The following is a 26,324-nucleotide window of genomic DNA, read 5'->3' as shown; positions in this document are numbered from 1 at the left end:
GATAAGTGAATGTCTGTGACGGGGTCAGCTCCGACTTTCCCTGGTTGATCGAGAACCCCAACAAGTTGGATTCTCGAAGAACCATCAGGGTATCTTGCGAACAGCCGCTCTGGGACTGGTTCATGATGAATCAGTCGTCCAGATAAGCCCGCAGGCGGATACCCTAGGACCTCACCAGTGCACAGACCTGTCTCACCACCATGGTGAAAATCCATGGTGCGAGGGACAGCCCGAAAGGGAGTGCGCGAAACTGGTAGATCTGATCTCCCCACCGGAAACAAAGCCATTTCCGGTCGGCCGGATGCATAAGAATGAAAGTATGCGTCCGTGAGATCGATCGAGGTCACCCAGTCTCCTGGGCGGAGAGAGTCTCGGACCGAGGCTGGCGTCTCCATCTTGTCTTTTATCTCACTCAAGAAAGTGTTGAGGAGAGATAAATCCAACACGGGACGCCGTCCTCCTGACGCTTTGGGAACGGCGAAAAGACGCCCTAAAATCCCAGGGAGCTATGGACCCGAACTCTCTCCACCGCGCCCTTCTGCTCCAGGGAGGCAATTTCCGACTGCAAGACGGAACATGCTTCCTGCGAGAAGATGGGCTTGAACCGCGGTGGCACTCGGGTAAGAGGCGCCTTTTCCTCCCGCCAGAGCAGGCGGAAGCCCGATCTCACCACTCCCACAATCCATTGGCTGTCTACTACCGACATCCAACGAGAAAGCGCACGGGAGGGGCCTCCCGCCATCACCAAGGTGGAAGGCGGGAGGGGGGTGAGATCGGGAGCGCTTCATTGGGGGTGTGGCTTACTCCCAGAGCCGCCACACCCCCTCCCCGATGCCGTCCTCTTCTTCCTGCCACGAGCGACCGGCAGAGCCTGCCGCTTCTGAGCTGGCTTGAGGTTCGACAATGTCTGAGCCTGCTTTTGCTTAGAAGGCTTAGACTGTTTCACCCCCTGCAGAGTGAAGTCGAGGAACTGACTGTCCTTGTTCGACTGAATCTCCTTCTGTCTGGCATCCATTGCCAGAGAACAGAAGCGAGATTCCTCTGAGACCGGGGAGACTCTCAAGGTCTCCCTAGTAGCCAGCTCCGTGAACTGGGACTGCGAGAGGAAGAGATCCCTCCTACAGAGGACCGCTTGGGTGTACTGTAGAGAGGAAAGACGCAATTGTTCCTCATTGACCTTGGCCAAGGCGGTAAAAAGCGCAGAGACATCGTCCGCATTTTGTTCTTCACTGAGAGTGAAAGGAACCAGCGAATCGATCAATGCCCGATACAGAGTCCGAACAAGAGTCTCCGCAACGGAGGACAGTTCGATCTGCCGACGTCCAACCTCCTCAGCAGAGAGGAGGGAAGCCTCAGAAACCGGCAGAACCAGATCAAGCTTGATCGGTTTAGCCAGAAGAGGCAGCAATTCCCGGGGAACCGGAAGGGTAGCCCTAGGGAGTGCAAAAGACGCCAGCCAGCTCTGGCTCTGAGTGGGCAAGCTAAGCTTCCTATTGCCCGTAGGCACAAAGGAAGAGGCTTGAGAAGCCGACGCCACCCACTGCTGAGCTGATTCCGGAACTGGACCCAAAAGGAAGCAGTAACGGAACAGGCACTGGCCGAATACCACTCCCCGCATGTGCTGGACGAACCAGCGAATGCGAAAGTTGGTAAGCCACTGACGGAGACTCGGCGAACCGGAAGGAAAAAACATCTTCCTGTGCCGGCCGGAAGTCCGCCATGGCCGAAGGATCGAACGGAGCGGAAGAGTCCGCAGCCACCACCCCTTCGGGGAAAAAACGAGACGCTACTTCCGCCGCGATGTCAAGAACAGACTTGAGCTTCGACGGAAACACGCCCCGAGACTCCTCGTTGACCACTGATGGAGCATCAGAATAGTCACACATGGAACCATGACCAAAACCACCAGTTCCGGAAGCAGAAGCATGCCCTGGCAAACCGGAAACCGGAATGCCTGTGCACGAACATTATCCTGCAACCCAGAACCTTGTGAAGGTAAGGGTAGGCAGGACGACCATCCGTAAAAACCGGAGCTGGATGAGCTGACGTCACTCCCCCATCCGAGTGGAGTGATGCCTGCTCAAGCCTAGGCACTAAATGGCCGGAAGGCGTACGCTGGAATCCACCCTCTGATATCCGGAAGGAAGCACCAGAAGAGGAAGCAGCGTGTCCGGCCGAAACCGGAAGTGTAGTCGACGAAACCGCGCAATGCGGAATTGAAGGCTGCACTGGTTGACTTCGTGATCCGGAAGGACCGGAAGTCAGTGAAAACTCCATACTGCCGCAGCCGCCGTAGCGTGCCTGCGTGGACGGATCATCACCTCCGGCGAGTGCCGGTAGTGCAGCCGACAGAACCGCGCAATGCGGAAGCGAAGGCTGCACTGAAACCAAAAACACCAGTTCCGGAAGCAGAAGCATGCCCTGGCAAACCGGAAACCGGAAATGCCTGTGCACGAACATCATCCTGCAGCCCAGAACCTTGTGAAGGTAAAGGGTAGGCAGGACGACTATCCGGAAAAACCGGAGCTGGATGAGCTGACGTCACTCCCCCATCAGAGTGGAGTGATGCCTGCTCAAGCCTAGGCACTAACAGGCCAGAAGGCGTACGCTGGAATCCACCCACTGGTATCCGGAAGGAAGCACCAGAAGAGGAAGCAGCGTGTCCGGCCGAAACCGGAAGTGTAGCCGTCGGAAACCGCGCAATGCGGAAGTGAAGGCTGCACTGGTTGACTTCGTGATCCGGAAGGACCGGAAGTCAGTGAATACTCCATCCTGCCGCAGCCGCCGTAGCGTGCCTGCGTGGACGGATCATCACTTCCGGCGAGAGCCGGTAGTGTAGCCGACGGAACCGCGCAATGCGGAAACGAAGGCTGCACTGGTTGACTTCGCGATCCGGAAGGACCGGAAGTCAGTGAATACTCCATCCTGCCGCGACCGCCGTAGCGTGCCGGAGCGGACGGATCATCACTTCCGGCAAGTGCCGGAAATGCGGCAGCCGAAACCGACTGCCGCCGCTGTTCGATCAAATCCGGGGCCTCGTAGGTTATCGCCGGAAATGAAAGATCAGCATGGTATCGGTCGTGACCCGAAGCGAAAGAGCTGTCTCCCGAGAGAGAACGTCCAGGCGCCTCACGAGGGCTATCGGACCAGCTCTGCTTACCAGCCGCAGCTGAAGAGGGAGGACGCTGCTCCAAACCGGAAATGGAAGGCAAAGACACGGAAGCCAACGCCCGGACGTCACTGCCAGATGCCGGAAACGCCAAACAACTGGCGACGGAACGCTGGAACTCTGCCTGCACCAAGCTGCGGATTTCCGGAACCAGTGTCTAAAACAGAAAGGAACCAACGCACCCTGCACAGGTGCTAACAACGAGGACGAAGTCTCCGTAGTAGAGAACCGGAGCAGACGTAACAGTAGCGCTAGGCGCCGCAAAAGAAAGCAGAAGTAGTAACAGCGCAAGGCGCCGAAATAGGTACAGACAACAAAGTGCTACGTTCTTGGTCTGTACAAGTAAAACTGCTTAAGAAGAAGCCTAAGGCTTAAAATTTCCCCTTGGGGTCCGACTTGCCACAGCGCTTGTCTGAATCAGACATGCTGTCAAATCCATGTAAACAACACGAAAACATTTTACTGAACGTAAGTCTAAACGACTGAAAACTCAGTAAAAAACACACACTTTCGCGTCAACAAATTACGATAGCTACACTTGCCTAACAAAAACAGAGGCACGTAGAGCTACAAACAAAGTCACACGAGCTAGTAAACTAACTCATACAACAAAATGGCGAAACACGCAAGTAACTGACACACAAGTCAACAACACGTGGCAACGCGAAAAAATTTACTGACAAGTAAGTCTAAACGACTGAAAACACAGTAAACACACACTCTTTCGCGTCGACAAAATACGATAGCTAAACTTGCCCCACAAAAACAGAGGCACGTAGAGCTACCAACAAAGTCACACGAGCCAGAAAACTAACTCACACAACAAAATGGCGAAACACGCAAGTCACTGACACGCCGGTCAACAACACGTGGCAACGCGAAAAAATTTACTGAAACGTAAGTCTAAACGACTGAAAACACAGTAAACACACACACTTTCGCGTCAACAAAATACTATAGCTACACTTGCCCAACACAGAAAGGGGCACGCAGAGCTACGAGCAAAGTCATACGAGCTAGCTAACTAACTCACACAACAAAATGGCGAAACACGCAAGTCACTGACACACAAGTCCGCAAAAAACGGACAACGTACAGTAACGAAAACAGCGCAAACAACCAACAACAAACGGGAACGAGCTCACCAAACTGAAGGCAAGGCGAGCAGAAAAGCTGGGTAACGTGGCCGGCGGGTGTCACTCAAACACACAAGGTCAGCCACAGAGCGTCAAAAAGTGAACCGTCCTCTCCGAGGTGAAAAAGACGTATGAGAATAGGCACGTGTTCCTAGAGGAAGTGACGTGGCACACACCCGTATGGGAGGTAACTCCCAGTGTGCTGGCCCATTACCAAGCTACTTTCACTTTCGTTTTGGTGATGGGGTTGCTTCCCTTTAAATTCTTTAGCCGGGTAAGCGTTTTTCAGTGATAAGCATCTCAGGTGACTCAATGCTAATGTGATTCGGAGTAAGAATATGATATTTAATCCAAATATAACATATTTATATGTTTTTGGAATCAGAAAATGATGAAGAATAAGATGAACGTAAATTTGGATCGTTTTATAAATTTTTATTTTTTTTTACAATTTTCAGATTTTTAATGACCAAAGTCATTAATTAATTTTTAAGCCACCAAGCTGAAATGCAATACCGAAGTCCGGGCTTCGTCGAAGATTACTTGACCAAAATTTCAACCAATTTGGTTGAAAAATGAGGGCGTGACAGTGCCGCCTCAACTTTCACGAAAAGCCGGATATGACGTCATCAAAGACATTTATGAAAAAAATGAAAAAAACGTTCGGGGATTTCATACCCAGGAACTCTCATGTCAAATTTCATAAAGATCGGTCCAGTAGTTTAGTCTGAATCGCTCTACACACACACACACACACAGACACACGCACATACACCACGACCCTCGTCTCGATTCCCCCCTCTACGTTAAAATATTTAGTCAAAACTTGACTAAATATAAAAAGAGGTATGTTATTGGAACGTTTAATCATAACAGAACAAAACGTTACGGTCACTAATCTTCGACCCAGCGGTCTTTTAAGTGAACAGACAAACACTTAAAATACAGGCAATAAACTTATTTGAAAAACAATTGCCCAGAAGCTCGCTCAGAAGACACAAGTGAGACAAATTTTAGAACGTTGGCAGTCTTATTTGCTTTTGGATTCATGAAATGGTGAGATGGCTCACAACCCATCCTTTGGTGCGTGCTCAAAAGTTTAATAACTTGTTGAACTTTTCCCTTGGGAAGTGTGTATTATTACCTCGCACAATCAAAGCGCAGTGTTTCTTTTCTCTGTGGAGTGGTTAAGGTTCTTGCCATTTCACATAAAGCCAACACAGAATTCATTTATCAAATCTGCGATAATATCAAAAAGTAAATTTTTTTTATCAACGATGACCGTTAGAATCATTCCTCCTAAATCAGAAAATAAAGCCAACTGATTTGAATGAAAGAACTTTGTTCTGAATGATAAATTATTTGGCAAAAAACATTGTTTCACTTACCTAGTGTCACTCGCACCAAATCATTTAGCATCAAACTATCAAAGCCTCCAAACATATACATGGATCTGAAATTTAAAAAAACCCCATTTATTTAATACATTTCTCAAAGAAATAAAATAAGATGTACTTTACCTACTGTAATATTTCAATTTCACTTGCAGTAAACATTCAGATGTCTTTTATTGTAAAAAAAACAACAAAAAACAATATACAGCAGACTTCCACGTTTTTCTCTGACTCAGAAGAGAACGCGGTTTCTTCCCTTTAATTGGACCCCAAACTGCATCGCGAATCGGATATATCGCGATCAAAAATCTTTGGACCCCAAAGATCGTGAGTCAATAGTGGAAGTCTGCTGTAATAACAAAATTCAATAAAATCATCAACTAGTTTTGTCTCAACTGTCCTTGAGTGTGTAACAAATCAACTGCAACCATACATTTATAAAACTTCATTCCATTAATACAAAAAACAACAACCACAAACCACATATCCAAACATGAAAACACAATACAAGTACCAATACATTGTACACGCCATTCTCCTGTACTTCAGCTTTGAGTCATGAACATATTTCAGATACAGAATGTGGTTGCCTAACAATAAAGTGAACCTTTCTGTTACGATCCTCCCTTTTTAAGACCTTCTTTTCTCAGATTTTCTGTTCTTCTTCTTCTGCGTTCGTGGGCTGAAACTCCCACGTACACTCGTGTTGGTTTTTTTGCACGAGTGGAATTTTACGTGTATGACCGTTTTTTACCCCGCCATTTAGGCAGCCATACGCCGTTTTCGGCGGAAGCATGCTGGGTATTTTCGTGTTTCTATAACCCACCGAACTCTGACATGGATTACAGGATCTTTTTCGTGCGCACGTGGTCTTGTGCTTGCGTGTACACACGGGGGGTGTTCAGACACAGAGGAGAGTCTGCACACAAAGTTGACTCGGAGAAATAAATCTCTTGCCGAACGTGGGGACGAACTCACGCTGAGATTTTCTGTTCATAACCTCTGTAAATTTACCCCCATTTTAATACTCCCTCCTTTTTAATTAAGACCTGATTTTCTCAGATTGTTTCAGGTCTTAAAAGGGGGGTTCCACTGTATAAGAAGACGAACACAACAACATTGTAAAAACCATGCGAGGAAAGAATCAAATCAGCACTTGAATTAAGACACGAGAATAACACGAGTCAACAAAATCCCACCACAAAGGACAGATTCACTCACTTGTTATACAGGACCATGGAGTGTCCAAAGCGAGCAGTGTTGTCTAGGGACGGAGGCTTCATGGCGTGCCACGAGTTGCACTCTGCACATTGTAAACCAGGTGAGTATCACTGCATGGCCTGGTACATTTTCTGCTGCTACGTTCACACAACTTGTGTGTTGTTGTTGTGGTGTTGTTGGCGTGTGGTGTGTGTGTGTGGGTGTATGGGTGATGTGTGTGTGTGTGTGTGTGTGTGTGTGTGTGTGTGTGTGTGCGTGTATGGGTGATATGTGTGTGTGTGTGTGTGTGTGTGTGTGTGTGTGTGTGTGTGTGTGTGTGTGTGTGTGTGTGTGTACCTGCATGTCTGTGTGTTTGTACGTGCATGTCTGTGTGTGTGTGTGTGTATGTATGTGTGTGTGTGTGTATACGCATGTGTGTGTGTGTGTGTGTGTGTGTGTGTGTGTGTTTGTTTGTGTGTGTGTGTGTGTGTGTGTGTGTGTGTGTGTTTGTGTGTGCATGTCTCTGTGTGTGTGCATGTGTATGTGTGTTTGTTTGTGTGAGTGTACGTGCATGTGTGTGTGTGTGTTGCTGCATTCTGGTGTGTTGTGTGTTGAGTGTGGGTGTGCCCATGCATGAGTGTGTGCATACAGACAAGTTAAATTGCAGGAAAACATCACGCATTCACATCGGCCAGCAGATCGCAGCCATTTCGGCGCATATCCTACTTTTCACGGCCAATTATTCCAAGTCACACGGGTATTTTGGTGGACATTTTTATCTATGCCTATACAATTTTGCCAGGAAAGACCCTTTTGTCAATCGTGGGATCTTTAACGTGCACACCCCAATGTAGTGTACACGAAGTGACCTCGATTTTTCGTCTCATCCGAAAGACTAGCACTTGAACCCACCACCAAGGTTAGGAAAGGGGGGAGAAAATTGCTAACGCCCTGACCCAGGGTCGAACTCGCAACCTCTCGCAAGTGCGTTACCACTCGGCCACCCAGTCCGGCCATGTGAAAGGATGTACAGTGTACTTACTGATATCATACAGCATGAAATCGGTGGAGAAACACTTGGCCCCCAGACTCTTTGACGTGTCGTTGTGTGTGTTGCCTCCAAACACAAGCAGGTAGTTATCAACCAGCAGCATAGAGTGGAGATACCTGGGATGTCCACTGCTCTGCAATATCATCCTAATGGAAAAAAATGCAGTACCTGTATACTGTCACCCAAAGCAAGCAGTCAATGAGCATCATAGAGCTGAAATGCCTGGGTGGCTTCTCTACAATATCAACCTAAGATAACAAATTCAAGTTTTTCTGTTAAAGTACATCAGGTGTGTTGCCACCAAAAACGAGCAGGTAATCTTCATTCAAATGGAGGGCAGATATACCTTTGACGATCACTTCTTTGAAATATCAGCCTGCCCAAAACTAGATGACACATCGCTGTCAGATACCAGCACAAAATGTCAGTCATATCCTCTGCCCCGCTGCGTCAGGTAATTACGTAAACAACAGCAGCCACAACACCAACAACCAAAGCAATAAAAAAACTTAAAAAACATCAACCTTTTGTTCAATAATATTTGTAAATAATGATTTGTAAACTATTCCGTCATGGAAGAGCAAATCTCAAAACGGGTTATCCACGTTCATGCTTCTTCAATCATTAGTTTTAACTGAGAAGAACCAATCAGAGTCACCCACCATTCCCTGCCATTGATGTCGTACACATAGAGCACATCTGTGAGCAGGTAGCTTGAAGATTCTTTGTCGGAGCGGGAGTGGTAGCCGCTGTTGATGTACACCTTGCGGTTGATGTCGTCGAGGGCGCTGGCGTGACCATAGCCTCCCTGCACATTGGACCCTGTGGTCTCCACTCTGCTCCAATCACCTGTGCCTGTCAGCACACAAAAAAAAGAGCATTTTTTTCTCTCATTGACTAACGTTGAAATAAAGAAGACTCTTCAAGGAAATCTAGAGAAGGATTACACCCTGCAGGCACAAAGTAAGAAAAATGTTGCACATATTTTTTTTCAAATCTAAAGGGTACATTTACTGTATTTGTTTTGTTCTAAACTGCATTATGAAAATCTCATCAAGCACTCAAATTGGATGTTAAAAATTGTAAATGTTTGTGTCTCATGTGATGTTTGTCTTTCCAGGCTTATTGAGGCAATTAGGAGAAAAAAACAGCGATAGACAACATCGTTGGTCAAATTCATCAGTATGAAACTACTCTTCTGATAAGATCTGTTGCTTAAGAGATTGACATCTCACACAGACTCTCCTCAACGTCTGAACAACCCTGTGTTCATGCATGCGCATGATAAAGAACCCAAGTTCACAGAGAAAGTCTCAGGGCTAGGAAACATGAATACACACAAGCAGAAAAAAAAGAAAGAAGGGTAGCGCCGCACTGTATGGCAGCTGACTTTCCCCAGCAAGAAAGCTGCCCCAATTTCCATGAGGGTAACAACCTCAAAGGACGATAGGAAATCCTGTCTTATCTTATTATTTCAGTATTGTATCTACTTTCCTTAAAAAACGACACACGTACCGAAATCATACTCCTGCACATGGTTGAGGTAACCGTACACTGGGCTGTATCCGAAGAAGACCATCATTTTCCCATCCACAATGTGGGCTGTGTGACCAGACACGGGATAGCCTGATGACAACACTTTCGTCCAGGTGCCAGAGGAGATGTTGAACACCCGCAGTTCATCTGTCACTTGCCCGTTTCGCACGCCTCCGTACACGTACAGCTGGTTCTGTGGCAATAACATGGGGTAGAGATGTTTCATTTTGATAATGATTTTGTGTTTTGTTGTCTCTCTTTATTAAGGTGCTCATCTTCACCACAAACATGTGTGTGTTAGTGTGCTTGCTGATGTGTGTGTTTGTGCCTATGTTTGCGTGTGGGCATGTGAATGTCAAAAAATTTCCGTATTTTTATTTTCCGGGTCATAAGGCGTGACTTTTTTCCTCGAGTTTGACCCCTGCGCCTTGTATAAAAATACGAAAAAAATCAAAGAGACAGCCTGAGTACCAGTCAAACAACTTGTGATAATGCATGTTTCAGCTACTAGGTACTACCCTGGCCAAGTTTCCTCTCAAGACATCAAAGAGACCGCCCCATAGGTTAAACTCGGTCACTGACCCCGGTGCAGGAAGTGTTTCCTCTCTCAGATATATGACAGGGGAACCACCTCTCATAGCTAAAACTGGGTCATTGACCCCTGGGAAGAAGGTCAGTGTCTATAAACAAGGCAACCCAGCTATCACAATGGACCTGCCTTTGATCTCGCCGCACACACAGAGCACACATAATATTATTTCCACTCTGTATTCTTCCTTTGATGTGCGGCTTATTTTCATTCTTCGACCGTTTGTTACCGGTATACTTTTTTCCATTTTGGTGCGCCCTCTCGGCCCCCTGCATTACAATTTTTTTTAAAAAGAAGGGGGTGCGCCTTATGCGCTGTAGCGCCTTGTAACCCGGAAAATACGGTAAGCAAGAAATGTGGAGAACATGCTATTTGTCTGCATAATGAAGAACCCTCCTCCCCCCCCCCCCCAAAAAAAAATAGACACAAACGTAAGTCATGTATAGCTTTCTGTAAAGTTCAAGCCGATTAAGGCATATTCAAGTGAAAAAAATTTCTTGAAGTATCCATTTATCATGAGGCCTGTTTCCAAGGACCCATACAGCATGTCATCCATGTATTTTACACATAGGTGCAGAGTTTCATGTGAAACAGTTTGGCTGTTTGCATGATGAGCAGCATCGTAAGAATCTACTTTCATCAAATGGTTCAAATGGTCGACAGTCTCACAGAAGTGGTTCTTGTTCAGTCATAGTCATACCCACTGTTATGTAAAACAGAAATATAAATAAATCAACTCTGAATAAAACATGAGACTAGAGCAACTGAGGAAATAACTGTCAGGTCTGTATTGGTGGAGAAAGAGTGAATACCCTTGCTTTTAGTGAGGCAAGCTTTCAACATATGCTCCTGGTCCATGTGGTTCACACACACCCCTCACTTAAGTGACTGGGCTATAATCTCACAGAGGAAAATTGTAGCTACTAAGGCCTAAAAAAAAAATAGGTGTGGTTACGGTTACCCGACCTACCCTATTTTTAGGGGCCGATCCTATAACTTTTTATTACATTTGTCAAAAAAAAAAAAAAAAAAAAACGAGTGCAAAAAACGCAATGAAAGCGAAAGCGCCCGTGTTGCTCACTTATTTCCCTGTCAAGTAGGTTTAATTTGTACACATTAGAAAAAAAAGTAAAAAAAAAAAAAGTGATTGCCTACCTACCTACCCTATTTTTTTTGGCTATGTTACCGTAACCACACCTATTTTTTTTTTGGCCTAAAGGGATGAGTATTCACTCTTTCATAACCCATACAAACCCGACAAAACACTTGTCTATTTCTTGTGCACACACCTGGAAGCTGACAGCAGAGTGAGCATACAGGGGCCAGGGGTGATCTGTGGCTCCACCATTCTCTCTCACCTCTGTCCACACGCCACTCTTCAGGTTATGCCTGTCAAAAGTTAATTAATAAGAGATGTGATTAACATTGAAAGCAAAGAAATATAGGAACAAACACACATAATCTATGTCACACACACATTCGCACTTGAACTACTTGCAAAAATATGTACACACACCATCCACCCCTACCCACTCCTATTGTAGGCTACATCAGCGCACACACACACACACACACACAAACATTTATAAAAAAAAGACTACCAATTCCTTCTGTTGACTTACATTAGCAGTTTGTTCTGTGCTTTGTTGGACAAACTGTAGCCCCCAACAACCCACATCTGGTCCTGAAAAAGCAGTGCAACGTGGGATGCTCGGCCACTTGGTGTGTTGCTTGTTGATATTCGCTCCCACAATATGTCGCTTTCTGTCAAACTGCAGTCTTCACCTATTGAAGAAAGAGATGTCATGCCATGATATCAATGTAACTTTAGAACAAGAAAAAGATGCCACAAAGAGAACAAGTCATGGCAGATGTATAGGTCTGTGCTATTTCGCTTATTTGCACTCATTTTGTTATTTTGCTTCATTTTGTTGTCCTGCACACACACACAAGCAGACAGACACACACAAACAGACAGACAGACACACACAAGCAGACAGACACACACAAACAGACCGACACACACAAGCAGACAGACACACACTCTTTGTCTTGTCCCCTTTCCAAAACTTTTCCCATGTTCCTAAACCCTTTCTATCTTCACAAAATTACGAATAGACTTTACCAAAAAGCAACCCTAAGAAGGAAGAGAAAAAGAAGGAAGAGAAAAAGAAGGAAGAGAAAAAGAAGGAAGAGAAAAAGAAGGAAGTGAAAAAGAAGGAAGTGAAAAAGAAGGAAGAGAAAAAGAAGGAAGAGAAAAAGAAGGAAGAGAAAAAGAAGGAAGAGAAAAAGAAGGAAGAGAAAAAGAAGGAAGAGAAGGAAGAGAAAAAGAAGGAAGAGAAAAAGAAGGAAGAGAAAAAGAAGGAAGAGAAAAAGAAGGAAGAGAAAAAGAAGGAAGAGAAGGAAGAGAAAAAGAAGGAAGAGAAAAGGAATTATTTTAAAATTAGAGAAGAAAAAATGATCTTAATTACCTTTCGAGCCTGGGTCACAGACGCACACCCCGTTGGAACACCTGCCACTGTCTGAGCAGTTGTTTTGACAGAGGTTCAAGTCCACCTCGCATCCCTCGCCCGACCAGCCGGGTTCACACTGGCATTCTCCCTTCACGCACGCCCCGTGCTCCGAGCAGTTCCGATAGCAGCCACCCACACTGTCAACAACCAGGAGAAAAAAATGGTTACTAGCTGCTCCACATGAGACTGCAAGGGAATAGATGAAATATTAGCATGTGATACTGACAGAGTGGCTGAGCACGTGCAGTGAGTGTTTGCAAGGTCGGAAAACTGTGGCTGATATTTTCTTGAAGCCGTCGACACAGTGGCTTGCATGCACACACACACACACACACACACACACACACATACTTGTTGCATCTACTCACCTGCCAAAACAAACACACACAATGCGAAATACATGACAACACGGACACGGACACACACATGGACAAACGCACACACACAGAAATCACAAAGGAATAATGTGCTTTTACAGTCTTACTGGTTTCAAACCTCAACACCATTTTCTCTGTTTGCTTGTGCATCTCACTGCGCTAACAAAGCAAACTGATGTCGGCAGAACAGATGTTAATTCCTGATAAGACCACAATTGCAGATGCAAATAGAAAATCCATTTCAACATAATCATAAATGTCATAATCTTTTCTAATGATCAAATCTGAAAATAGCCTCAGTGACGCATTACTTAGTCTCACACTGTCACAGCTCTGTGTGTGTGTGTGTGTGTGTGTGTGTGCATGTTCGTGTGTGTGTGTGTGCATGTTCATGTGTGTGTGCGTGTGTGCATGTTCGTGTGTGTGTGTGCATGTTCGTGTGTGTGTGTGTGTGTGTGTGTGTGTGTGTGTGTGTGTGTGTGTGTGTGTGTGTGTGTGTGTGTGTGTGTGCATGTTCATGTGTGTGTGTGCATGTTCATGTGTGTGTGCGTGTCTGAATGCCCGTGTGTGCGTGTCTGAATGCCCGTGTGATGGTGTGTCTATGTGTGTCTGTGTCTGTGCCTCTGTGTGTCCATACATGTATTTTGTATCTTAATCCTGCATCAGTGAATGCTTTGATTTGACGTTCTCTCTCCCTCTCCCCCCTGGGGTTTATTGCCGTTGATATCATTTTATGTTCTCTATCCTTTCTCCTTTTATTGTTTTGTTCTAGATAACATTGTAATGGGTCAGATGGCCTTGTACAATAAAAACCTCTTAGCCTGAGTCTCTCTTTATCTCTGCACGTGTGTGCATGCGTGACTGTACATTTGCAACATTAGTGCTGCACAGAAGACATCAACCAATCAATAGGTTCAGTCCTGACAATCGCATGTCCCTGCTGCGTTACCCTCATGTTTAATTAAATGAGCGCAAAAGGCAAGAAGATTGCTACATTCCAGCACACGGCAAGTTGATGTGCCCACTGGGAAAACAGTGCCTGTGAAAACAGTGCCCCTATTCGTCACGACTCACATGCGGTGGTGTACTGCAGCCTAGCGCCAGCTGGAGTTCGAGTATTTAGTGTTAGCTCTCAGATTTTATGCATTTCACATGACCGTACCAATGTACAGTTAGAAAACAGAATCAAATTTAACATTCATGATCAGTTAACTATTACTGACTTTAAAGACACAGTCCTTCTGTGAGAACAATATTTATACATTATATGTTTACACATTCACAAACAATACTGATTTCATCATTACTGACCTGTAAGCAATTCGGAATCCATCCATAGTGTAGGCAGCGTCACTGTAGAAATGCAGGAAACCATAGCGACCAGAGAAACGTGCATTGTACTCCATGCTGGTGTTCGTATCATCCTTGCTCAACAGCAAGCCACTGAAAAAAGCAAATTACATCATCAAACACAATAAAACTGTTGATTTTTTTCCTGCTTATTCAGTAATTGCAGTTCTTTTGCATAATTTAATTATTTATAGGGACAAAGGTTGTTGTTTTTCCTGACAGTAAGGCCCCATGATCAAGATGTTTTTATTTTCATCATTGCTCTAAACCAAAATGATGCATAATTTCGGACAGAAACTGTTTTCTGGAAAGAAAAGATACATTTCAATGCAATGAAAACCAAATGACACCTCCATTGAAAGGACACTTTATGTTGTCCCTTTGCCTATCATTTATACTAAAATGTACCTGTCATGAAAAGTCATCTGCAAATGCACTGTAGGGACTCTTTTGGCCAAGGGCACCCTGTCACCACAGGTATCACTACCACTGTACCAGCTCTGAAAGTGAAACTACAGTTAACTCACCTGTAAGCAGCAAGTACAGGGGCGAAGACTGAGTCTCCATCGTGAATGTAGAAATGGTCCCAGCCGCACTCTGTCATAAACTCGTTGAAGGTGAAGCGAACAGACACATTGCCCGTGTCCCTGTGGGTGTCGAGCAGCCAGCTGCACATGAGGTCCTTGTTGTATGTGGCCCTTCCATCGTGAATGATGCCCTCATCCGAGTCCAGACTGGAACAGAACATTCATGAGCAATACAGAGATTATATTAGCTTAATATCTTCAACGTCCGAGATTTTTTAAACACAAAAGTGATTGTGCTACTGCTAGGTGTTTTCATGTTTACAGCGGAACCCTCCTTTTAATACTCCCTGATATAGACTTTCCCCTCTTTCAAGATCCTGCCTTTTCAGTGTTCTTGTTCATTAAAGCTCTTAAATTTGTAATTTTCTCTCGCTTATATTTAAAGACTACTGTACATCCTTTTTGAGACCTGACATCACCCCTCCCCCCCTTCCACCCCACAGATATTTTTTAGGTCTTAAAAGGGGGTTCCGTGTCCGTACCAGTATTATACAAAAGGCAAAGAGAAGACATCCCACAATAAAAATTCAATTCAGAAGGTGTAATAATGTAATAATAGCCTTACAACAAGTTGAAAAACAACAAAACACTTGCCAGATGCAATTGAAACTGGTAGCATTGACTGATGTGAGATTTCTCTGCTGGTATTTTAATTTTTTACATCAAAACCGTAAAATACCCAAACGTTTTGATGAACATCATGAACACTGACATAACTGACAAAAATACTGCCTCTGTGCCTGTCTCATGCCAACCAGTCAAACCAACTTACCAAACTTGTGCAACACACATACAGTAAGTACATGCTTGCTACATTCTGGCTATTTTCTTAACCCATATTTTTCCACAGAAGAGCCTCACACTCACAGAAACCGGTAACCCTGTCACTTTCAGTGCATCACGCCAACCAGCAAAACCAAGTCAATGAGTCATTAATGTGACTGTCACTTTTAATGGTTCAAACAATCTGTTGAACAATGAACTTGAAAAGTTTTTTTTTTAATTTTACATTCACCGATGCAAAATAGGCACTATAGGTCAACCACATTTGTGACCCTCCACCACGAAATGAGTCGCATGTCACCTCGCGCGGTTCTGCGCTAGGCTTAATATAAGTCCGGGGAGTGTCTGGTAACAGTGTGAGGGTCACCTTAGTCACAGGCTTCTAACGGTTTTCACCACTGGATAGAGAATAAAAAACTTCAGAAAAATGTACAAATATGAAAATCATGCAAAGGTGACATGCGACTCATTTCGTGGTGGAGGGTCACATTTGTCAAAGTCTGCATGACCCACTGTCTTGAGAGTTTATACAGACAGAACAGAAGAAGGAAAGAAGAAGAATTACTTACCTACCAGTACTACCACTACCAGTTTACACATAAAATCAACAGATCATTACATGTCAGGTTCTAGCTACACTTTAAGTTATAATTTCTAACAGAATATACACATGTACTATTCTCTGGTTTGAACAATTGAGTACATGTATTGTAAGTTGTAACTCACCGAGACACTGAAAGAATGTTTCCAGTGTTTGCTGACAGATGGCAGATTTATTGATTGACAGTAGCCTCATTCACTGAAGTGCATGGGTGCTTAAATCAATGCCACAATCAATGACAACTATTTTTTTTCTTCAGCTGTACATGTACAGTACAAGGCAAAATTCGCACAGATATATATCTAGTGTAGTTTATACTTGTACTTGTAGTGCGACTGTGAAAGTTCAACAGCAGTTGCACTCACAGTCACACTCTCAAGTACTGTGACAAACACAACTGACTGGTAGTTAACATCTTTTAGTTTGCCTCAGGCCAAAAAAAAAAATTTGTCTGTTTCTGGTCACCCGACCGACCCTAAATTTCGGCGCCGACCCTAAACTTTTTTTTTCAAACTCAAAATTTTTTTTTTTTTGGTGGTAAAGGACAGGGTGAGAAAATGAACAACAAAAACGTGTGAAAACGAAAGTCCGCTGACGATTTGTAAATGTGTTGAGTGTCTTGTCTCTATGTATAGTGAATCCAGTCTCTTTGCGCGATTTTTAAAGTTAGTTTTATTGGTCTACATTTGGGGTAAAAAAAAAATAAAAATAAAAAATAAACAAATCCCGACCTACCGACCCTATTTTTTTTAGCCATGTTACCAGAAACAGACAAATTTTTTTTTTGGGCCTCATCATGTGAAAAAGGAATAAAAACCCAAAAACTTTCGACATGAACAAACATAAATTACAGTCTATCTCCATAGTAACTGTTACATGTAATTCTATCCTGACTTGATCGGTCATGCAGTCAAATGATCAAGTCATTAAATAATTTCAGAAGTGCATTATTAATTTATTTAAACTACACTACTCGTCATAAAAAACTACACACACACATTTAGCTGTAGATCTTTGTGATGCGGCCAGTTATATATTAAAACCAAGTATACAGTGGTCGTCGCTTATAAAAAACGCGGTTAATAAAAACAGCCGTTTTTTAAATAGTCTGGTCCGGTCCGGATTTACCACTATATAACCTATGTAAAATTCCGCCGGTTATTAAATACAGGGGCCGTTTAATAAAAACACTTTTTGTTCATTTTCTCTCTGCTCAGAGGGTTAGTAGTCGCCTTCTGGTCGTGAATTCTTGTCAGTAAACCGTCAGATGACAATTCAACACTGTCTGGTCTTTCTTCTCACTGGATAAGCAGTGAAACTGAAAATGGCTTCAACTTCAGCTTCAGCTTCAAAGAAAAGAAAAAGAATGGATCTGACATCCAAAGACAAAGTTGACTTGCTTGATCGCTACCGAAAGCTGAATGCAAGAAGTGTGAGGGAGCGAGGGCGCTGACATTGTGGGTGTGTCGGCATCATTTCTGTGCCAGACACTACAAAAAGAAGACGAACTTAGGACTGACATCGCAGAGGGCTCCAGTCAAGACCACAGGAAGCGTCGGCGCTGCGGGAAGGATAAGGAGACAGAGGATGGTTTAAAGCGGTGGTTCGACTCTATCCAAGCACGCAACACAACTGTAAACGGCCCAATCCTGTGTCAGAAGGCGGAACAGATTGCTGCCCAGCTGGGCCGCTCTGACTTCAAAGCTACACTATAGAACAATGCCTTGGAAAACTGTGATGCGCGATACATGTACATATTCTGAATCGTTTTTATTTGTCATTAAAATGCTTTTGGTAAAGTTTCAAAACGGTTGTACGGTGTAATCAGTTTAGCTTGTATGCGTGCGTCAGTCTTCTTACCTTTCGTTACTGATGGACATGTTCAACACATGTCCAACACGCAGCCGTTTATTAAAATCGCTGCTTATTAAAAACACTTTGTTCGGTCCCAAGGTGTTTTTTTTTATAAGCGGCGACTACTGTATTGACAAAAAGGTAATTCATTCCCCAACCGTATGAAATAAAGAGTTTCATTTTTCATTAACTAGTGTTTATGCAGTGTACCAGAGACCTAGGACAACCCCCAAAAGCAAATTTGCAGACACTAAAATACACACAAAATCTAAATAAGCAAGAGTGACCCTGTTTTTGATCTCAAATTGAAGAACTCATTTTCTACCCATACACATTTATTTGGTTCAGCTGTTGTGCCTAGCAGTGTTGTTTTGCCATTTTGAAGAAGACAGGTGTCAGCCTCGTCAGAAGCCGTAAAAGGACTCTTTTGGCGTCTTTTTTTGTGGGCCATGTGGGTAAAAACCCTGTTGTTTTGTAATGGTTCATTGTATTGCTTTTAAATATGACATGAGTATTGATAACACAATTGCCAAAAAGTGTGTAAAATATCATGGCGTTTTGATGAGTTTGTTGGACAAACTGGAACTTTTCAAAAAAGTTTTATTTAATTGTAATAACTTTTTACAGTATTGTTGCAAAAATTTAGCATTTTGCACACTTCAACACACATGAATATATATTACAATTGGGGATCAATTTTGGTACAAAAGCAACAATGCGCTTGGGTGGTATGGAAATGTGAACGCAAAACAATTAGGCCCCCCCCCCAAAAGTTGTATGTTTCTGGTCACCCGACCCTACCTAGTTTTTTCCCGCCGACCCTAGACTTTTTTTTTTATTGCATTTGTAAAAAAAAAAAGCAAAAAAAAGCGTCAAAACGAAAGTAACAGATGGCAGACGACACAAGGGGGATAACCCCGCATCTCATTTGTTTTGTAATGTGTTGTCTTTCTCTTTGTATAGTAAGTCCAGTCTCTTTGCGTCACTGTATAGTTATTTTCTACCCTGACAAAAAAACAAAAACAAACAAGTCGCGTAAGGCGAAAATACAACATTTAGTCAAGTAGCTGTCGAACTCACAGAATGAAACGGAACGCAATGCAACGCAGCAAGACCGTATACTCGAAGCATCGTCAGTCCACCGCTCATGGCAAAGGCAGTGAAATTGACAAGAAGAGCGGGGTAGTAGTTGCGCTAAGAAGGATAGCACACTTTTCTGTACCTCTCTTCGTTTTAACTTTCTGAGCGTGTTTTTAATCCAAACATATCATATCTATATGTTTTTGGAATCAGGAACCAACAAGGAATAAGATGAAAGTGTTTTTAAATTGATTTCGACAATTTAATTTTGAAAATAATTTTTATATATTTAATTTTCAGAGCTTGTTTTTAATCCAAATATAACATATTTATATGTTTTTGGAATTAGAAAATGATGAAGAATAAGATGAACGTAAATTTGGATCGTTTTAGAAAAAAATTAAAAAAATTACAATTTTCAGATTTTTAATGACCAAAGTCATTAATTAATTTTTAAGCCACCAAGCTGAAATGCAATACCGAAGTCCGGGCTTCGTCGAAGATTGCTTGGCCAAAATTGCAATCAATTTGATTGAAAAATGAGGGCGTGACAGTGCCACCTCAACTTTTACAAAAAGCCGGATATGATGTCATCAAAGGTATTTATCAAAAAAAGGAAAAAAACGTTCGGGGATATCATTCCCAGAAACTCTCATGTCAAATTTCATAAAGATCGGTCCAGTAGTTTGGTCTGAATCGCTCTACACACACGCACGCACACACACACACACACACACACCACACCCTCGTCTCGATTCCCCCCTCTACGTTAAAACATTTAGTCATTACTTGACTAAATGTAAAAACAAACAAAAAATCCCTACCTACCCTCCCTATTTTTTTTAGCCATGTTACCAGAAACATACAACTTTTTTTTTGTGTGCCTTACGAAAAACAGGTCTTCCAACAGCAAAACCCAGTCCAGCGCAGCAGACTGAACTGGCACGCTTATTATCGCTGTGAGTGACATGCCAGTTCATAGAGCCAATAAACAGTGTAACTGTAAGGAACTTGTAGTATTCATTCACTTGTGATAATTTATAATTGTGCTTGCTGTTTCCTAAAAGTAAAAGGAAATTGGTGTTTTTAACTTTTTATATCAGAGGCTACAGTTGTCGTTGAGGATGGAAGTTCACCAAAAATTGGGAACATAATAACTTAAATACGGTGGGTGACATGGGCGCGCCCCCGTTTTTTGAGCAAATGCCACCCAAGGCCGCTTTGGCCGGGTTGAAATTCTATAGTTTCCAAGTCTATGGGTAAAGCTCGCGAAAGAAGATGACGTCAAAAGACTTTGACGTCAATGCATTTGACGTCATCCCCTCTCTGCTGTCTTTCTCTCTCGCGCGATGTGTGTGTGTGCATTTTGTGCACGTGTTAGTGTTACTGTATGTAGTGTGTTTGCGTGTGTGTGTCACTGTGTGTGTGTGTGTAAGAAAGAGAAAGAGAGTGGCTGTGCCGTGTATGTGTATGTACATGTGCGTGAGTGTGTTCCGGAGTTTGTGTGTATGTTTGTGTGTGTATCATGTGTGTTTGTAAAGGTGTGTGTGTCCGTCTGATTATATTATATGTGTGCATGAGTGTGTGTTTTGTGTGTATGAAGTTTGTGTGAGTGAGTGAGTGATTATGCTGTTTTTATATGTTATACTCTTACTTTCTCCCAAGCGCAAGACAAATTCTTGATGAAAATTGAAGCCAATAAAATTTGAGTTGAGTTGAGTTGAGTTGAGTAAGTGCGTGTGAGTGAGTACGTGTGACTGTGAGTGACTCAGTGAGTGAGTGTGTGTGAATGAGTGTGTGTATGTGTTTGCAAGGGTGGGTGTGTGTGTGTGTGTGTGAGACTTGGGGTGTGTGTGTGTGTGAGTGAGACTTGGGGTGTGGGTGTGTGTGTGTGTGTGTGTGTGTGTGTGAGAGAGAGAGAGAGAGAGAGAGAGAGAGAGAGAGAGAGAGAGAGAGAGAGAGAGAGAGAGAGAGAGAGAGAGAGAGAGAGAAACTCAGAAAGAGAGCTAGAGAGAAAGATAAATCGGATTTGTCCTTTGCGGTGCCTTAATTGGCATTGCACTACTACTTAATTAGTAATTATAACACAAGTACACTAGTAATAAGAATGCTCCTACTTGTAGGTGAAACATCCTGGTTGCCATCTCGGATTAGTGGGAACTGATGCAGAGTCAGAGATAAAAGTCTTCATAATTCATGTGTACTGGTTAACTATGTGTAGGCCCTAGTGGGTCAAAATCAATAGTTTTCGATCCTGCATTAATTACTTAAATGTACTATCTGATGACAATCTTGCAGTTTCAAATGGAAACATATAACTATGATGCGCTGTTACAACTAACTTACAGGGTCCAACATTACTGAAAATAGGTGATGTAATTGTTAATTGTTGTAATTCTACGAACAGGAAGTCAGCTGGCGAGAACATTTTGTCGTACACCGATTGGAAGAGTTGGCTTTTGTCGATAAAAAATTACCAGAAATTTATAAATCTACACAGCTTATCAAGAAATGTCTGCACTTGAATAAAACTATTCCATATCAACGTCCAGTAGGCGACATTATACTTTATAGTTTATAGTGTATACCGTACCTGATCCTTCCACTACAGTATTCACAGAGAACTCCTGCCCAACCAGGAAAACAAACGCAGGTATTGTTGACACACAGCCCTTCTCCACACACCTTGTTTTTGATATCACATTGTGACAGACTGTCTACCAAACTGATGTTTACACAAACTACAAAAATCAAGGCGAAGACTGCACATTTCTGTCGAGAAATCCTTGAAAGAAAGCCTTGTTTCTCGACAGACAGAAATGCGTCCGCCATCTTAATTCATGTTCGGATAACTTCTGATGAGCGGGAGTGAAGCGTGGTTATTGCCCCTGGCCCGTTCAGAGACCTCGTGTGGAGTCGAGGTATAACTTGAAAGAGTGGGTGTGGCTGTTAGATAAAGAAATAAATGTAAAAAGAAAAAGAAAAAAAGAAAAAAAAAAAAAAAAGAATCGTGCCTTAGTTTATTCAAATAATGCTACGTCATTCAGTGTGCAGTTGTCTTCAACATTAGTATGGTTATACCCGGCTATACTGACAAGGAGCCGGACGACGGTGACAATCCGGATATGATGATGAGTGGCCGCCGGAGGAGGGGGATGGAGGGAGGGGGGGGGGGGGGAGGAGGGGTAGCCGACTGGGACGCAATGCCCTCAGGATCACAGGCGCATGACACTGATTTAAGTCCCCTAAACAAACGACATTAAAGAAACTCGTTATCAAATAACGAGATAAAAAAAAAAAGAAACAAGTCGCGCCTGAAGCGATAACTATAAAACATTTAGTCAGTCGGTATCACTTGAAACTAAAAGATCAACAGACAAACCAGTATTTAGATAGTCTCGGCTAACCCGTCCCGGGTCACGCTCGTCTGTATACACACACACACACACACACGCACACGCACATACTACACTACATACATGCATACATACATACACCACGACCCTCATCTCGATTCCCCCTCTATGTTAAAACATTTCGTCAAAACTTGACTAAATGTAAACAAGTCGCGTAAGGCGAAAATACAATATTTAGTCAAGCTGTCGCACTCACAGAATGTACAAGTCGCGTAAAGCGAAAATACAATATTTAGTCAAGTAGCTGTCGAACTCACAGAATGAAACTGAACGCAATGCCACTTTTTCAGCAAGACCGTATGTATACTCGTAGCATCGTCAGTCCACCGCTCATGGCAAAGGCAGTGAAATTAAGAAGAGCGGGGTAGTAGTTGCGCTAAGAAGGATAGCACGCTTTTCTGTACCTCTCTTCGTTTTAACTTTCTGAGCGTGTTTTTAATCCAAACATATCATATCTATATGTTTTTGGAATCAGGAACCGACAAGGAATAAGATGAAAGTATTTTTAAATTGATTTGGACAATTTAATTTTGATAATAATTTTTATATATTTAATTTTCAGAGCTTGTTTTTAATCCGAATATAACATATTTATATGTTTTTGGAATCAGCAAATGATGGAGAATAAGATAAACGTAAATTTGGATCGTTTTATAAATTTTTATTTTTTTTTACAATTTTCAGATTTTTAATGACCAAAGTCATCAATTAATTTTTAAGCCACCAAGCTGAAATGCAATACCGAAGTCCGGGCTTCGTCGAAGATTACTTGACCAAAATTTCAACCAATTTGGTTGAAAAATGAGGGCGTGACAGTGCCGCCTCAACTTTCACGAAAAGCCGGATATGACGTCATCAAAGACATTTATCAAAAAAATGAAAAACGTTCGGGAATTTCATACCCAGGAACTCTCATGTCAAATTTCATAAAGATCGGTCCAGTAGTTTAGTCTGAATCGCTCTACACACACACACACACACACACACACAGAGACACACACACACACACACACACACACACACGCACATACACCACGACCCTCGTTTCGATTCCCCCTCGATGTTAAAATATTTAGTCAAAACTTGACTAAATATAAAAACTGAACCCACTGCATTTTTTTCTCACCAAGACCGTAGCATCGTCAGTCCACCGCTCGTGGTAAAGGCAGAGAAATTGACTAGCCTGAATAGCGCGGAAGGGGAGGAGGGGTAGCCGACTGGGACGCAATGCCCTCAGGATCACAGGCGCATGACACTGATTTAAGTCCCATAAACAAACGACATTAAAGAAACTCGTTATCAAATAACGAGATAAAAAAAAAGAAACAAGTCGCGCCTGAAGCGATAACTATAAAACATTTAGTCAGTCGGTATCACTTGAAACTAAAAGATCAACAGACAAACCAGTATTTAGATAGTCTCGGCTAACCCGTCCCGGGTCACGCTCGTCTGTATACACACACACACACACACACACACGCACACGCACATACTACATACATACATGCATACATACATACACCACGACCCTCATCTCGATTCCCCCTCTATGTTAAAACATTTCGTCAAAACTTGACTAAATGTAAACAAGTCGCGTAAGGCGAAAATACAATATTTAGTCAAGCTGTCGCACTCACAGAATGTAAAACTGAACCCACTGCATTTTTTTCTCACCAAGACCGTAGCATCGTCAGTCCACCGCTCGTGGTAAAGGCAGAGAAATTGACTAGCCTGAATAGCGCGGTAGTAGTTGCGTTGAGCAGGATAGCACACTTTTCTGTATCTCTGTTCTTTTTACATTTAGTCAAGTTTTGACTAAATGTTTTAACGTAGGGGGGGAATCGAGACGAGGGTGTGGTGTGTGTGTGTGTGTGTGTGTGTGTGTGTGTGTGTGTGTGTGTGTCTGTGTGTGTGTGTGTGTGTGTGTCTGTGCGTGTGTGTGTGTGTGTAGAGCGATTCAGACTAAACTACTGGACCAATCTTTATGAAATTATACATGAGAGTTCCTGGGAATGATATCCCCGGATGTTTTTTTCATTTTTTCGATAAATGTCTTTGATGACGTCATATCCGGCTTTTTGTAAAAGTTGAGGCGGCACTGTCACACCCTATTTTTTCAATCAAATTCATTGAAATTTTGGCCAAGCAATCTTCGACAAAGGCCGGACTTCGGTATTACATTTCAGCTTGGTGGCTTAAGAATTAATTAATGACTTTGGTCATTAAAAATCTGAAAATTGGAAAAAAAAACCATTTATTTTATAAAACGATCCAAATTTACGTGCATCTTATTCTTTATCATGTTCTGATTCCAAAAACATATAAATATGTTATATTTGGATTAAAAACAAGCTCTGAAAATTAAAAATATAAAAATTATGATCAAAATTAACTTTCCGAAATCGATTTAAAAACAATTTCATCTTATTCCTTTTCGGTTCCTGATTCTAAAAACATATAGATATGATATGTTTGGATTAAAAACACGCTCAGAAAGTTAAAACGAAGAGAGGTACAGTAAAGCCGCGTGCTATGAAGCACAGCGCAACCGCTACCAATCAATCAATCAATCAATGAGGCTTATATCGCGCATATTCCGTGGGTACAGTTCTAGGCGCTCTGCAGTGATGCCGTGTGAGATGAAATTTTATACGGCCAGTAGATTGCAGCCATTTCGGCGCATATTTACCTTTCACGGCCTTATTCCAAGTCACACGGGTATAGGTAGACAATTATTAACTGTGCCTAAGCAATTTTGCCAGGAAAGACCCTTTTGTCAATCGTGGGATCTTTAACGTGCACACCCAATGTAGTGTACACGGGGGGTGGTTCGGACACCGAAGAGAGTCTGCACACAAAGTTGACTCTGTGAAATAAATTTCCGCCGAACCTGGGATCGAACTCACGCTGACAGCGGCCAACTGAATACAAATCCAGCGCGCTACCAACTGAGCTATATCCCCGCGCCAAACAGGCTCGTAACTTTCACGGCCTTTTGCACTAGCGGCGGACTAAATGTAGTAATTTCGCCTTACGCGACTTGTTACATTTAGTCAAGTTAATGTTTTAACATAGAGGGGGAATCGAGACGAGGGTCGTGGTGTATGTGTGACTGTGTGACTGTGTGTGTGTGTGTGTGTGTTGAGCGATTCAGAGTAAACTACTGAACCGATCTTTATGAAATTTTACATGAGAGTTCCCGAGTATGATATCCCCAGATGGTTTTTTTCATTTTTTGGATAAATGTCTTTGATGACGTCATAGTATCCGGCTTTTTATAAAAGTTGAGGCGGCACTGTCACACCCTCATTTTTACATTTAGTCAAGTTTTGACTAAATGTTTTAACATAGAGGGGGAATCAAGACGAGGGTCGTGGTGTATGTGTGTCTGTGTGTCAGTGTGTGTGTGCGTGTGTGTGTGTAGAGCGATTGAGAGTAAACTAAATTTTGGCCGAGCAATCTTCGACGAAGCCCGGACTTCGGTATTGCATTTCAGCTTGGTGGCTTAAAAATTAATTAATGACTTTGGTCATTAAAAATCTGAAAATTGTAATTAAAACTATTTTTTTATAAAACGATCCAAATTTACGTTCACCTTATTCTTCATCATGTTTTGATTCCAAAAACATACAAATATGTTATATTCGGATTAAAAACAAGGTCGGAAAATTAAAAATATAAAAATTAT

At 42.8% G+C, this 26,324-nt stretch overlaps 1 protein-coding gene across 2 annotated transcripts in view; it reads right to left on the bottom strand.

Annotated features, from left to right (window-relative positions):
- LOC138982421 (attractin-like protein 1) overlaps positions 1-22,300 on the bottom strand; it is a gene marked incomplete at its 3' end in the record, with an annotated part of 40,315 nt that extends 18,015 nt beyond the window's left edge. For both annotated transcript variants that reach the window (XM_070355699.1, XM_070355700.1), the window contains 11 exon segments: positions 5,694-5,758; positions 6,921-7,002; positions 7,942-8,096; positions 8,613-8,805; positions 9,466-9,679; positions 11,365-11,464; positions 11,698-11,860; positions 12,547-12,725; positions 14,277-14,408; positions 14,843-15,049; positions 21,814-22,300. In XM_070355699.1, the coding sequence (XP_070211800.1) occupies positions 5,694-5,758; positions 6,921-7,002; positions 7,942-8,096; positions 8,613-8,805; positions 9,466-9,679; positions 11,365-11,464; positions 11,698-11,860; positions 12,547-12,725; positions 14,277-14,408; positions 14,843-15,049; positions 21,814-22,052 (1,729 nt within the window).
- Positions 22,301-26,324: the final 4,024 nt, after the last annotated feature.

The sequence above is a fragment of the Littorina saxatilis genome, linkage group LG12 (genome assembly GCF_037325665.1).
Source record: "Littorina saxatilis isolate snail1 linkage group LG12, US_GU_Lsax_2.0, whole genome shotgun sequence".
NCBI classification, from domain to species: Eukaryota; Metazoa; Mollusca; class Gastropoda; order Littorinimorpha; family Littorinidae; genus Littorina; species Littorina saxatilis.
Note: the sequence above shows the minus strand (reverse complement) of the source record. Positions and strands in the feature narration are given on the sequence as shown.